The sequence below is a fragment of the Musca domestica genome, unplaced genomic scaffold (genome assembly GCF_030504385.1).
Source record: "Musca domestica strain aabys unplaced genomic scaffold, Musca_domestica.polishedcontigs.V.1.1 17, whole genome shotgun sequence".
Taxonomy (NCBI): Eukaryota; Metazoa; Arthropoda; class Insecta; order Diptera; family Muscidae; genus Musca; species Musca domestica.
Window position 1 is genome coordinate 14,407,020 of NW_026712230.1, and position 14,475 is coordinate 14,421,494.

At 34.7% G+C, this 14,475-nt stretch overlaps 2 protein-coding genes across 3 annotated transcripts; one reads left to right on the top strand and one right to left on the bottom strand.

Annotated features, from left to right (window-relative positions):
- Positions 1-233: 233 nt before the first annotated feature.
- LOC101899968 (probable serine/threonine-protein kinase clkA) lies at positions 234-1,473 on the bottom strand. Its single transcript, XM_020035767.2, has 2 exons — positions 594-1,473; positions 234-532 (listed from the first exon to the last, which is right to left on the bottom strand). Exons 1-2 carry the CDS (start codon positions 1,428-1,430, stop codon positions 296-298), a joined length of 1,074 nt encoding a protein of 357 aa, XP_019891326.2. The 5' UTR covers positions 1,431-1,473; the 3' UTR covers positions 234-295.
- An 8,874-nt stretch (positions 1,474-10,347) lies between these two features.
- Positions 10,348-14,475, top strand: LOC131801729 (fibrinogen C domain-containing protein 1-like). Of its 2 annotated transcripts, none has more exons than XM_059120672.1 (3): positions 10,348-10,504; positions 13,202-13,755; positions 14,305-14,475. In XM_059120672.1, the coding sequence occupies exons 1-3, from the start codon at positions 10,349-10,351 to the stop codon at positions 14,426-14,428; spliced, it is 834 nt and encodes a 277-aa protein (XP_058976655.1). In that variant the 5' UTR covers position 10,348; the 3' UTR covers positions 14,429-14,475. The 2 variants fall into 2 exon arrangements, with proteins under 2 accessions (XP_058976655.1, XP_058976656.1); XM_059120673.1 differs by lacking the exon at positions 10,348-10,504 and adding an exon at positions 10,872-11,021.

The window sequence follows — 14,475 nt, forward strand, 5'->3', positions numbered from 1 at the left end:
TTCGGAAGCTAGAGTGATTTCCACAGACGGATGGACATCGCTAAATCCACATAGAATTTTATGCTGATCATAAATATATATACTTTGTGGGGTCTAAAATGTATATTTCGAGGTGTTACAAACGGAATGACAAACTTAATATACCCTCCATACTATGGGGGAGGGTATAAAAAACATAGAGTGGCCATTTTTATTTACGCTTGTTTTTGTACGCCAAACATATGTCATTGAACTACATTTTTAAATTGCAATTTATTTTCCTTTCTCTTTCTCTATCTCTCTCTCTGTTTCATCTTTAATTGAACATCATACTAAATTCATTCCAATCCTCACAATTGCCCTTGGCATATTCCTTCATGCAGGAGATTAGGTCACGTGAAAATTGACACTTTTCACGACGTCTCTGCGATTCCAAGTAACGAAAGCATTCCTGAATGGTGTCTGTGTAGAAATTTTTCAACTCACGGCCACGCATATCCTTGGTGAGGCCATAGAGTACCTTATGGCGATCAGGATAGCTGTTTTTATTTAACTGAAAATAACAATGTATTTTATGAGCCAAGTAGTAAATCATAGCCAAAATTTGCTCTTACCATATTCATTTCTTCAAAGAAACAATGGACAATGCAGGCACTGTCCGAAGATGAAGAATTACTGTTGTTATTATTGCTGTTGTTGTTGCCGCTGTTGTTATTATTTCTATTGCTATTGGAATTATTATTTCGATTTCTATTGTTATTATTATTGTTGTTGTTGTTATTATTACGATTATTATTATTATTATTGTTATTTTGATTGTTGCCATATCGTCCCGTTTGTGTGGATCCACCACCTTGATTTCTTTGGTTTTGCGATTGCCATTGATTATTGCTCCCGGTATTTGATCTATTGGAATTTTCGGAACGCCCGCGATTGCTTTGATTTCCACAGCGATTTTCGTCATGGTTTCCATTGCCACCACCGCGGTCGTTATTATCATTGTTCTGATTTCTACCACCCCCACCACCACCCGATCCTCTGCCATTATAATTGTAATTACCATTCTGATTACTTTGTTGATAGTTATTTCTTTGTGAATATTGACTGCCACCACCACCACCACCATTCTCATTACTATCTCCTCCACCCTCATTACTCTCATCACTGTCGTCATAATCACGATAATTATTGTAATTTGTCCTTTGATTGTAACGTCCTTGTGACTGTTGCTGTTGTTGATTTTGTTGCTGCTGCTGATTACTTTGCATATTGAAAACATTTTCACCAAATTTCCTCATACAATTTCGGGCAACTCTTTTCAACTCAGCCTCTGAAGGACCATCGTCGGTGCGACAACGCAAGGCCTCCACCATCGTTATGAGCAGCGATATTGCCATGAATTTTCTAAACGTCAGTTGCCCATTTGCAACAGATTTACTCGAGCGGACCATTGTAGTTTAGCTATCCCACGTCTATTAACTGACATAAATTGTTAAACTTTGTTCGTAATTTATAGCATTTTAGAGGATCGCATTTAGCGTTTGCAAATCAAAATATTGTTGTGACAGATGTCATGTTAATGTTTTGTGTCTTTTAAATAGCTTCTAAAAATGACGGATGGATGTTTGTATAATGCAATTATTGTTCAGACAATTGCACTTTATTAAGTAGCGGTCAATTTTGAAGTTTACATCTATTATGCCCTCAGACATATGGCTACAGAGCTTCATCGAAATAACGGGTTTAGACCTGTTTTAAAACAATTGGAGTCGATATATTAGTCTGTGTGGCTGGTTCGTACGATAACTCTTGATGGAAGTATCCGATTTCGCCAAAACTTGTTACATTGTAATATTATTATAACCTTTAGATCAAGATTGGAGAGGGGGGAAATTTTTGACCACACCATCTGGCACCTCCCCACAAAAGGTCAATATTTCCAAAGAAAACCGTTTGCCTCATAAAATTGGAAAGAGTCGTCATACTTTTCAAATCCTAATATCCTAAATGGAGAAAATCGGCGCACTTCTCTTGTGGCTCGTAGCATCGGTAGCGTAGCCAGACGTCAAAAAAGTGGACAGAAGAAAACAGCAACATTAGCAGAAATGGTTCGAAAAGTAAAGAAGCGACGTGATCGAAAGCCTCGTCGCAGAGGCCGAAATATGTCTCCTGAGCTGAACATATCGCAATATTTCATTCGGCAAATATAAAAAAAAATAGCTCAGGGTAAAACCATTGAAATTCCATAAAGTGCAAGAGCTATTGAGTTGCTTGGCTTGGACGAAAGTGGTGAACTGCCGAATTTGGTTATCTCCGATGAGAAAACATTCTCTGTCCAGGAGTTTGTAATCAAACAAAATCATCGTGTTTACAAGCCAAAGATGTCAGCTGAAAATTTGCGACTTCGGTTGGCCTTCACAACTCAAGCGCCGGCCATGGTGATGGTGTGGGCCGCCATAACAGCCGATGGTCGCCCTCCGCTCGTATTAATCGACCGTGGCATCGGAATAAATGCCGATGGTGTTTCCGACATTTTTTGCTTTCCTTCAATAAAAACTTTAAAAACAATGTAAAAATTATGTCATTTGACTTTGTTACAGTTTTTTATCTCAGCCTGTATGATTGTAGTGTAGGGTATTATATGGTCGGCCCCACCCAACTTTTGACTTTTCCTTTTTTGTTTTTTAATGAGTGGGTCACTGACAAAATGTAAATGACATGTTCGTCAGCAGAGCTCAGCAGGTTGCACCTTTATACGTTTGAAGTTGTCACTGGGAACTCAAACAATAAATAATATTTATATTCCCTTTTAATACAACTTTTCGCACTCCACTAAGTTTTAAATTTGCTTCACAAAAGTTTACAGTTATCCAAAAAATGCAGTACTTATTTTTTTGGATAACTGTAAATACCATATGATCAGTATTCACATGGGAGCAAAAGTGGAGACAAATTTAATGCATCCTGAAGAAAGCTTACAAGACTTTTTTTTCGATCAATACTTTAAATTTTTCAATAATTGCTCATGACAAATTATCTCCGATTTCAGTCAAAAAAAAAAAAAAAAAAAAAAAAAAAAAAAAAAAAAAAAAAAACAATTGATTATCTACAACTGCCTTATTTAGATCCTCATATAGTAAAAGGTAAGTGACATATCAATACCAAAATGAATACTCTTTCGAATAATTCCCATTAAAAAAATTGTGCTACGAGACCCTTGCTTTTGACGATTTTTGGCCACAGTCGTTACACTGAAAATTTGCAAATTTTTGCTGACAAATTTTCTTACGAAAGAGAATAAATTTCACTCAGATTCTGAGAAAGAAATTTCTGAGTAATTTTTGTAGGTAAATTTACTAGGCAATCCTAGTTATACCTCATATATGTGCCATTCTGTCTATGTTTGTACATCAAAATGGTAAAATGTATTTGCCAAATCAAATCCATTGCAAAAATGTTTATCCGCAAGACGAAATTCATGATTTAATCTCCAATTGATTAAAGCATTTCAATCAATCATTGATTTGTTGCTGTTGTCATTGCGCCATACTGGCATTGGGAGCTTTTTATTGCTGTCATTTAACATCCGTTTGTCAAGCCAACCGCCAAACTGAACTAGAACCGAATGAAAGTGAAATGACAACGAAATAAATCGACAAAATACAGGCTGGCACCACGGAACCAATATCAAATTGAGCAAAACAACACTTGAAAATCGTCGATGATTTTTCTTGTTGGATTTCGCATAATTTTCTCATTTTTCATATACATAGGTATTTGATGCAGAAATAGAAAACCCACTTCATTGGTTTCGGGAGCGGGATACAGAAACAGGAAATCGAAAATGACAGATACACCGCCCAACGGAGAAGTAAAATGTTTTTTTTTTATTTTGTTTGTTTTTGTTATATCAGTGAATTATGATGAAATAAAGAAGCAGTACTTGGAGTAATTTTTTATGGATAATTTTTCATGTTGTGTATAATCGTCGTTCTCATTTTGTTTCTTATCGTAAAAATGCCAGAGATTAAAGATAAATCTTAAAAAGAACATTCTGTACATTTTTCTAAGGAAATGTGGAAACTTCACTAAAGATAAGCATGGAGCTTTTGTTTATAGCATGCACTTGAAACAAATCGTGGCCGCTGTATAAATAGCAGTAAATTAAAGTATACTTTTAGGATGATATTATTAAAGTTGTCAATTTGACAGTATCTAGTTAAGAAGTGATTACTGCTTTCAGCAACTTACGAAATAAATAAGTAAAATAAATAAGTGAGTTATTAAATGTCAATTCTGAGCTGAAACGTTTAACACTACAATAAAATACCAGAAATTCTGTTATTCTGAAATTGTTAGACGTACTAATTTAAATCTATTACATATATAAAAAGAGTATATATATAAAAAAAGTATATATATAAACAAGCAAAAAGGCAGTAAGTTTGGCCGGGCCGAACTTTGAATACCCTCCACCATTTGGAACGAATTAGGAAATTTAAAATAAACATCAAAAAATTCTGTTAAAATCTTAAAAATGCAGAATATAGTTGTTATATTGGGTCCCTACGACGTGAACCTATATAGACTTTGTTTGTCATAAGCCATTACCATATTCAAATTCGAAACTTGAAATAAACGGTGAATAATGTAGCTTAAATCATCAAAATACCGTATATAGAGAGATACGAAGACCTGGACCTGTATAGACAATTTTCTGTCACAGGCTGTAGCATCCATTACGAACTTCAAATACGACATCTCAAACAATTTCGGAGAGTATTGTACCTAAAATCGTCAAAATACCGAATATAGGGAGGTACTGATATATGGGGCCTATACGAAGACCTGGACCTGCATACACAATTTTCTGTCACATACTGTAGTTCCCATTACCAACTCAAAATACGTAATTTGAAACTGCTGAATGATGACGGTAAAATCGTCAAAATACCGAATCTTGGGAGGTACCATTATATGGGGGCTATACGAAGACGTGGATCTGCACATACAATTTTCTGTCTTAGGTGGTAGTACCTATTAAGAACTTCAAATACCAAATTTGAACCAATTCCGGAGATTAAAGTCGCAAAAATAATCAAAATACCGTAGGCACCGTTATATAGGGGCTATATGAAAACGTAGGGCTACATGGCCCATTTACGAACTAAACCTGCCTACTGGCAAAATAAACATGTGTGCAAAATTTTTATCTTCTATCTCAATTCGTTCGAAAGATAGCGTGATTACAACAGACAGACAGGCGGACATTGGTTCTGACATGAGTATTTCAACGAGTTGCAAACGGAATGACAAATTTAATATATCCTCCATAGTATGGTGGAGGGTATAAAAAGTAAAACACATAAAGTGAGTGCGTAAATGTCAATACTGAGCTGAAACGCTTAGCACTACAATAAAATACCAGAATTTCTCCTGCCACCACCGCATCGGCTTGGCCTAATTGGATAAATTAAACGTTGTATCAAATTCGACATTCTATATGTCAGAGAATAGGGCGTAAGCTTTTTCGTTAAACGGTAAGTAGATGGACGCAGGACCCTCCCGCGAACTTAAAAAAAACTCTTAATCTCGGAATTTGGTAGACGTGTTAAATTGATATATATTATAACAAATCTATATATAATAAAGAGTAGTGAACTGACTGGCTGACCGAAACGGCTAAAGCTAAAAACTTGAAATCTAAAAGGGTACGAAACATTTACTAAAAATTAAATACTTTGTATTGTACAAACAGGATGTGCTATATTTGAAGATTAAATTTGGAACGAGAGTTACTGCTAGACTTCAGGATAGATGTAAACAAGTTTTATGGAAATTCTTACATTGTGGTTACAAAAAGTACTAAAATTGTACTATTTGGAATTATGTGAACGGATAAAGTTAAACATTTGAAATTTGGTTTGCGATTCCAAAGTTGGTTGGAGAGTAAATTTGATATATGAAGGTGGTTTTAAGTGTACGAACTGTACTAAATGGAAAAAAATGGTTTAGAGTACAGGGTGAGATGAATAAATTGCAACCAAGTTAATACTGCTGTCATTTCTAAGCCACTCGTCCGAGAGCTGTTAAAATTATTCCAGTGACAGCTCATTATATTGTTTGCGTGTGTTCAAAAGTATTTTGGTGAGAATTTTCCAGAAAAAAAGGTATTCCTGATGGAATTTAAGCGTGATAGTGTGATTTCTTTATGTTTGGCTGGAAAACCACAAGTGGCTATCGTTAGGGCACTCCAGCATTTAAATGTGAATAAATCGTTTGTGTTTCATACCAACTGTCGTTACCGTGATACTGGTAGCGTAGCCCGACGTCAAGGAAGTGGACGGAAGAAAACAGTAACATCAGCAGAAATGGTGCGAAAAGTAAAGAAGCGACTTGATCAAAATGAGCTCGGGGTAAAGCCATTGAAATTCCAAAAAGTGCAAGAACTCTCACCGCGACAGAAAAAAAAATAGACTCAAAAGAGCTAAACAGTTGCTTCGCTTGGCCGAAAGTGGTGAACTGCCGAATTTGGTTTACCCCGATGAGAAAACATTCGATGTCCAGCAGTTTGTAAACAAACAAAATGATCGTGTTTACTTGCCAAAGAGGTCAGATGAAAATGTGGACCTACGGTTGGCAACAGAATTCAAGCGCCGGCCATAGAGATAGTGTGGGCCGCCATAACAGCCGATTGTCGTTCTCCTCTCGTATTAATCGACGGTGGCATCAGAATAAATGCCGAATATTATGGCGAAAATATTCTGTAGGATGTATAAAAGCCTTGGGCATGCAACGTTTTGGCCGCAGACCTTGGACATTCATATCCGATATCTTGGCTATTAGCATCACTGTAATGGTCAGAAGTGACCTTGTAATGTATTTGTGATTCCGCCGTTTTATTGAAAATTTTCGTATTTTTATGCCCTCCACCATAGAATTATTAAGTTTGTCATTCCGTTTGTAACACTACGAAATATACATTCTAGACCCCACAAAGTATATATATAATTGATAAGCATCAAATTCTATGTCGATTTAGCGATATCCGTCCGTCTGTGGAAATCACTCTAGCTTCAGAGGGAATTGGAGTAGATTGAAAAAAAAAAAAAAAAAAAAATACTCAAATGTATGTTATGTCTGCAGGACTTTTGGTTTTGAAAATGGGAAATGTAGGTCCACCTTTTTGGTATGGCCCCCATATAACGGTACCTTCCGATATTCGGTATTTTGATGATTTTAGGAACATTATACCCTACACAACAAGGTGGTCAGGGTATTATGTCTTTGTGCATTTGTTTGTAACATGGAGAAGGAAGCGAGATAGACCCATAGTTACTTTTGAGGATCTCCATAGAATCACTTTCTGAGTTGATTTATGCATGTCAGTCCGTCCGTCTGTCCATGTATTCTTGTGAACAAAATGCAGGTCGCATTTATTATCCGATTGAGATGAAATTTTCCAAACAACATTTGTTTGGCCCAAGGACGAACCCTATTGAAATTGGAGATAATCGGTAAAATCATTCGATTTGCTTAATATATAGTGCACCAAACGTCTAATATTTGTCCAAATGTGATGGAATTTGGCACATACGACCGATTTTGAGTCTAGAAGGTAGTATGCCAAATTTGGTGAAGATCGGTTCAGATATAGCTATAGCTCCCATATATTGTTCATCCGATTTGTTGTATTTGTTACCCACAGCCGTAATATGCACTCCGTAACAACGATATTCAGGGAAATATATCAAATGCACCCCAAAAATATCTTTGCCAAATTTTATCAAGATCGGTTCAGATTTGGATACAACTCTCATATATATCTATATCCGATTTCAAATTAATTTTGCCCCAAATGGGCAATACAAGTCCGAATTTAAAAGATACAAATGCTTCGGCATATTTAGTCCTTTGAACTTTAAATTATAATTATAATCATAGCGTGCATGATTGAATTTTCCCATAAAATTTTTTAATTGTTATGTGGAACTCTACTAAATTAGCAAAGTGGTTTAGTATATCATAAAGTCGCCCCGCCCGACTTTAGGACATTCTTTACTAGTTTTAAGTTACACATTTGAATATTGTAAGGGCTTATGACAAATGTTACCTATGCAGGTCCATGTCGTCGTATAGACCTGAATATAAGAGCTACATTCGGTATTTTTAAGATTTTAACAGAATTTTTAACGGAATTTAATGTTTTTCAGAATTGCCAAATTCGTTCCAAATGGTGGAGGTTATTCAAAGTTTGGCTCGGTTGAACTTACAGCTTTTGTGCTTGTTTGACATAAAAATTATGGTTTATTTTGCTCGCTAAATATTGTCCGATTACCAGCCAAAATTTTTGTGCATTTTAAGTACTTAAATGAAATGGATCTAAAATTTTAAAGTTGACTTTTCGCGAACGATGTAGTGGGCACTTGCTAGTATACAATATACAACTCTTTATTGCAGTTTTTGGTGTCTGAAATATCGGTCACAACCTGCAATTGCTGAATCCATTAAAAAATTATTTTTCGATGACAGAAAAACAAAGTGGCGCAAAAGTAATTCTCCTATCACAAAATGCTATAAATTTTACGATTGCCCCGGAATGTCTTAATTGCAGCCAAAAAACTTCGGAATGTCTGTCAAGTACATATGCATGTAAAAGGTGGCGCACAAGTAAACCTCCGATGTTTTTTGGCTGAAGGGGCCAACCGTAAAATTTATACAATTTCCTGATAGGAGGATTAATTTTTCGCCTCCTTTTACTTTTGATTGTTTTTTTGTAATTTATGAAATCAAAACCTGCTGAACAGATTTTCCTATACAAATTATTGAAATTCCAATTGGAACTGGAGATATAGGGTAAGTGTACCTAAGTTCGGCATGTCCCAGTAGTCGGCACTTTTTATTTTTAAGCCCAAATAAATGAAACTATTATAACTAAATGTATTTTGTTTACTTCAAATATATTGCCAGCTATCTTTGTGTACAATTTCTCTAAGAAAAGATGATTTATTCTAATAAAAATTAAATTTTTTTCTGTGAAGGTCCTCAACAATCCATATTCTTAAGAAAAGTACAATAAAGACGTCGAATCAGTTTAACTAAACAAAAATATTATATTTTTATGAATTAATTTATTATTATTATTAATTATTCTTACAGAAAAATTGGTTTGCCGACTGTTGGAACATACCATACCTGGCAAAAAAGCATTGTTTTAATAAAACTACAAATTTATGAAATTTAATAAAAAGTTATTAAAACATTATTTATTATTGGAAAAACTATACAAAATTTCGAATCTGAATAAATTAACTTTGTAATAATTGAAAAATTCCACTCAGAATGGTGAGCGATTAAAAACGCGAAAATCCTAAAAGTACCGACTACTGGTACACTTACCCTAGTATGAGAATTGGAGGTACCTCCAAAAATTTAGATTTTGTAAGTACATATCTATTGATTGGTTACAGACAGATACAGTCTTCAAATTTGGAATATTTAATGGAAATAAGTACAAAAATTTTTGTTTTTTTTTTTGCAAATTATATTAAAATTGTTTCAGAATTAGATATTTTCGGCCGATTTCAGAAATTTGATGCACCAAACTCGCTATATATTTCCAATTTCAATGAAATTTGGAATATATAACGGAATGTGGTCTACTCATAAATTTGTCACATTAAATTAAAATCGGTTTAGATTTGGATATAACTCCCATTTATATTTTCGAATCAAATGCGCTATGTATGTATCTCCAATTTCAATGAAATTTGGAATATCAACGGAATTTGGTACAAAAATTGTTTTGCCAAATTATATTGAAATCGGTTCAGGTTTGGATATAGCTCCCATATATATTTTCGGTCAATTTCATGTATTTGATGCACCAAACAAGCTAGATATCAGCAATTTCAATTAAAACTGGAATGTGTGACGGAATTTTGTCTAAAGTAAATGTTTGCAATTTATGTTGAAACGTGTCCAGATACGGATATTATTTTATTAAGCAGCATGGACTCACCACGAATTTGCTATGCTACTAGATTAACAGTGAAAAAAATATTCGTATATAAAATTGTTAGTGGATATAAATGCAAACAGAAAAATGTTTCAGAGACGGAGGATTGTAATTGATAACAAGTGAATTCATTGCGGAAAAACATCTGTTAAATTGCAAAACTCATATTTTCAAAAATTGTATTCGGGGAAATACGTTTAATTATCTCACTTCTTTTGGTACTTCCCACAAAAACATTTGATGAGTTATTAAATGATGCCCAAATGAAACAGATGATAATATTTTGTTTTTATTTGTGACTATTGATAGAGAAAGCTTCTACTGTATGTATGAATAACCATACATATTGGAATGTGTTATCAATTGTTGATTTCAGTTCGTAAATTGTGTCTATGGTTGACGGTTCAGAAAACACTCATTAACATGAAAAATATTAAATCTTCTTCATATTTTATTTTCGTTATATTATTTTATTTAAATATTTTGGATCAAAGCAATATGGAAGTGGTAAGTTATAGACATTTTTTGTCGGCAAACTGAAAGTGAATATTAAGAAATTTACCTTGAATACTTAGCAAATCCATCCAAATGAAATGAAATTTTGTTGTGCCACATCTAATCAGTTCTCCACTATTTCTTATACGGCTATTGGGACTTATCTCAATGTTTTTTTTTTTTGCAATAATGCAAGCAAAAAGCAATAATGTTTTAAAATCTCTAAATGTTACGCTTTGAAGACTCTGAATAAATGTTCTTCAAAACATAAAATTGTTGTGGTTGATTACGAGATGCAACCTAGACTATATACTGATAAGAATGTAGATCACGTTTGCTTGCCACATAGTTTTTCAGAAACATTTTCAATAAATAATTTAGTGTCCTACAGCCACTCAATGAATAAAGACGCGTTTATCAGCCACTAAAAATGATGCTGAGTCAGAAAAAGACTTCAGGACTGAAGACTGTGGTGGCGGTGAACACACTTGTCGAGGGGCTTCGTATCTGAGATTTTCAGAGAGAAGGGGTGAGGCTATAAGTCCTCTAAAAGCACGAATCGGTGAAATGGAGAAAGGACTCAACCATGTTGCAGGCATTGCACGACTCCTGTATGAAGTTGGGCACAAGATGAGGAAATTTGGAAAATTGTTTCCTATGACACCAGTTGAGAGAAAGTTCCATGCTAATAAATTGAGAATTTTCCGGTTCTGTCTACAACACACAAAAAAAAAAACAACAAAACAACAACAGGTACCAAATTTGCAATGCAAGGCATCATACACTACTGCATGTGAGCGAGGCCTTGGCGAGAGAGACTGGTGATGCTTTGAGTATTAAACGGATAACCGTTGAAGATGGAAATAAGAGTACATACAGGGTTGCCCATATTCGACGGACCCATCTGGCAACGCCATAACTTTTGACAGAGATGTCACATCGCTTAATGACACACCGCGTTTGAAGCGTCAGTCCAAGCTGATTTTTACCATGAACCAATACACTCCACGCGAGCGCTCTGAAATAGTTGAAATTTACATTCAACAGAAGAAGTCAATTGTGAAAGCTCAACGTGCTTTTAAACATTAAAATATGTGAGAAGTGCGCCTTCTAAGAACACCATTAAGCGTTTATACGAAAAATTTTCGACTGGTAAGGCTCTTTCTAATCCGAAGAGGCCATATAAAAGTCGACCAAGGCGATCGGCCGAGAATATCGCTGCCGTAAGAGCCAGTGTTGAGAGGTCCCCAAGAACATCCCAAAAACGCCGTTCTCAGCAGTTGGGCATGGCTCGGTCCACTTTACAACGGATTATTCGCATTGATTTGCATTTGTTCCCGTACAAAATTCAATTGACGAAAAGAATGTTGCCTGCGGACAAGCCTCGTCGATTGGAATGGGCCCAAAGGTCCGTCGAATATGGGCAACCCTGTAGCTATGGAAATATCTGTGTCTTAGAAATAAGCCCATCACAGTAATTTCGAAGGATCTTCTTCTTCTTCGGAGAAGGAAGCCCGTAAAGCAGTTGAAAAGGAGTGTAATCAGTTTGATGCGAAATAGTCAAAAATTCCATCAAGGACGAAAGAGTTCTGGAAGGAGACACCATTACCAAAGTAATTAAACTTGAGGAACAATAAGAATCCAATCACTGGAGACTAAAAAGGGCTGGTATCAACCACTGAAGAATCTAAATGGAACCGTAACCATTTTGAAGGAACTTTTAAAGTGTCCAAAAAATCCCTCGAAAAATACCGCTCAAAGGAAAACCATTAAATGGGACTATACAAAGACTTGGTCTTGCAAATACAATTTTTTGTCATAGGCTGTAGTACCCATTACGAACTTCAAATACGAAATTTAAAACAATTCCGGTAAAAACTCCAAATAGCGAATAACGGGAGGTACCGTTGTGTGGGAGCTATTCAATATAATTGACCTATATAGATTTTACTCTTCAAGAGGGTGAAGCACTCACAAAAATTATCAAAAACCCGAATATCGGAGGGTACCGTTGTATGGGGGCTATGCGATGTCGTGAACCTATATAGACCATTCTCCTTCAGGCTATAAAGTTCTCACAAAAAGCTCCTTGTGTAGGATTTCAGTCAATTCCATTGAAAAAATGTGGCTAAAATTACAAAAATGCCGTTATATGGGGGATATACGATATCGTGGACCGATATAGCTCATGTTCGAACTTGACCTGCCCGCAGACAAAAGACTGATCTGTGCAATATTTTAGCTTCCTATTCTAATTCGTCTTGACTCTAGTGCGATTATTTAGTGAGTTACAAACGGGATGACGATCTGAATATACCCGCCATACTATATATGAGGAGGGTATAAGAAGAGGAAAAATAGGATATCTTGTGGGAATGAAAGAAGTGGGTAATAAGTAGCACAAGGCCCATAAGAAGAAGCCACCAAATGGAAATAGTAAAGCTAGCAAAAGGCAGTCAGAAAATTATGTACGCAATCAACGCTGAAACAATAAGCTACCCAAGGTCCGAAAGAGGATACAATCTGGAAATTGAAGCCGACAGACAAAGAAGGTGGGAAAGATGGGATGGAAAGATGGAGGAGCTACCTGGTGCTATTATTTAGACAACTGTCTCTTTTTAATTTTTTTTGTATTTTCATAAAAATACAAGTTGTTGATTATTTTAAAAATGAACATTTTTTGAAATAATTTTTGTTTTCCTTTTACAGATTCCAAATGGTCTTTGCGAATCAGATGACATGGAAGGCTTGATACGATGGTACAGTGATGTTTATAAATTTGTAAAATCAAATAAAGACTTGAATAAACGTTTAAATGAATTAGAAAGTGAAATGAAACTTCTTAACCGAAAACTTGAAGAGCAAAACGAAATTGTCATTCAACGACGCATGGATGGCTCTGAAAATTTCTATCGCAATTGGGAAGATTACAAACATGGTTTTGGCAATCGAAGCGGAGAATTTTTCATTGGTCTACAACGCCTACATAAACTCACCAATAGTCGACCCTACGAGTTGCTGGTGGTGTTGGAGGACTTTGATGACGATCGTCGTTATGCCAAATATGATAATTTTGTGGTAGCCAGTGAAAAGCAAAACTATAAACTTCAAAGTTTAGGTCAATACAATGGCACAGCTGGTGATTCCTTGACCTATCATTTGGGCTATAATTTTACTACAAAAGATCGAGACAATGATATAGACAATAATAATTGCGCCCAGATATTTACGGGTGCTTGGTGGTATAAAAACTGTCATGCCAGGTAGGTGAATTGGTATATTCAGCACTGAAAACCTCAGCCATTTTCCACATTGTGTTAGAGTCATATGTAAAGTGATTTTTTGACATTTTTAAAAGGAACACTTTTGAAGCAGACTTTTAAACGCATCAAAAAGATTTTAAACTTAAACGAAACGCTATACTTTATAAAATGATATACAGTGTAATGATATATAATATACGTATATTTATATTACACTTTTACAATATATATATATATATATATATATATATATATATATATATATATATATATATATATATATATATATATATATATTATATATATATATATATATATATATATATATATATATATATATATATATATATATATATATATATATATATATTTATATATATATATATATTTATTTATTTATACTTTACTACAAAACATTTCTTTTCAGTTAAAAAATTGTGTGAAGCGCCTTAAAATATGTCATAAAAATGTTTAAAAAATATATTTACATAGGACTCTAACAATATGTGTATACTAACCTTTAAATGTTATTCTTTTTATCTTCTACAGTAATCTAAATGGCAGCTACTTAAGAGGCATAACCACAGCCTATGCCAAAGGAGTTGTTTGGAATTCCTACCGGGGTCATTATTATTCATTGAAATTTGTTGAGATGTCCATACGTCCTAAATGAAATGGTGTTTATTAATAGAATTTCTAATTTAATGTAAAACTACTACA

Coding starts and splice junctions, on each gene's coding strand:
- LOC101899968 (XM_020035767.2), bottom strand. CDS start 1,430: ATGGTCCGCTCGAGTAAATCTGTTGCAAATGGGCAACTGACGTTTAGA. Junction 533..593: donor TCTTTGAAGAAATGAATATG/GTAAGAGCAAAT, acceptor TGTTATTTTCAG/TTAAATAAAAACAGCTATCC.
- LOC131801729 (XM_059120672.1), top strand. CDS start 10,349: ATGTGTTATCAATTGTTGATTTCAGTTCGTAAATTGTGTCTATGGTTG. Junction 10,505..13,201: donor ATCAAAGCAATATGGAAGTG/GTAAGTTATAGA, acceptor TTCCTTTTACAG/ATTCCAAATGGTCTTTGCGA. Junction 13,756..14,304: donor TATAAAAACTGTCATGCCAG/GTAGGTGAATTG, acceptor TATCTTCTACAG/TAATCTAAATGGCAGCTACT.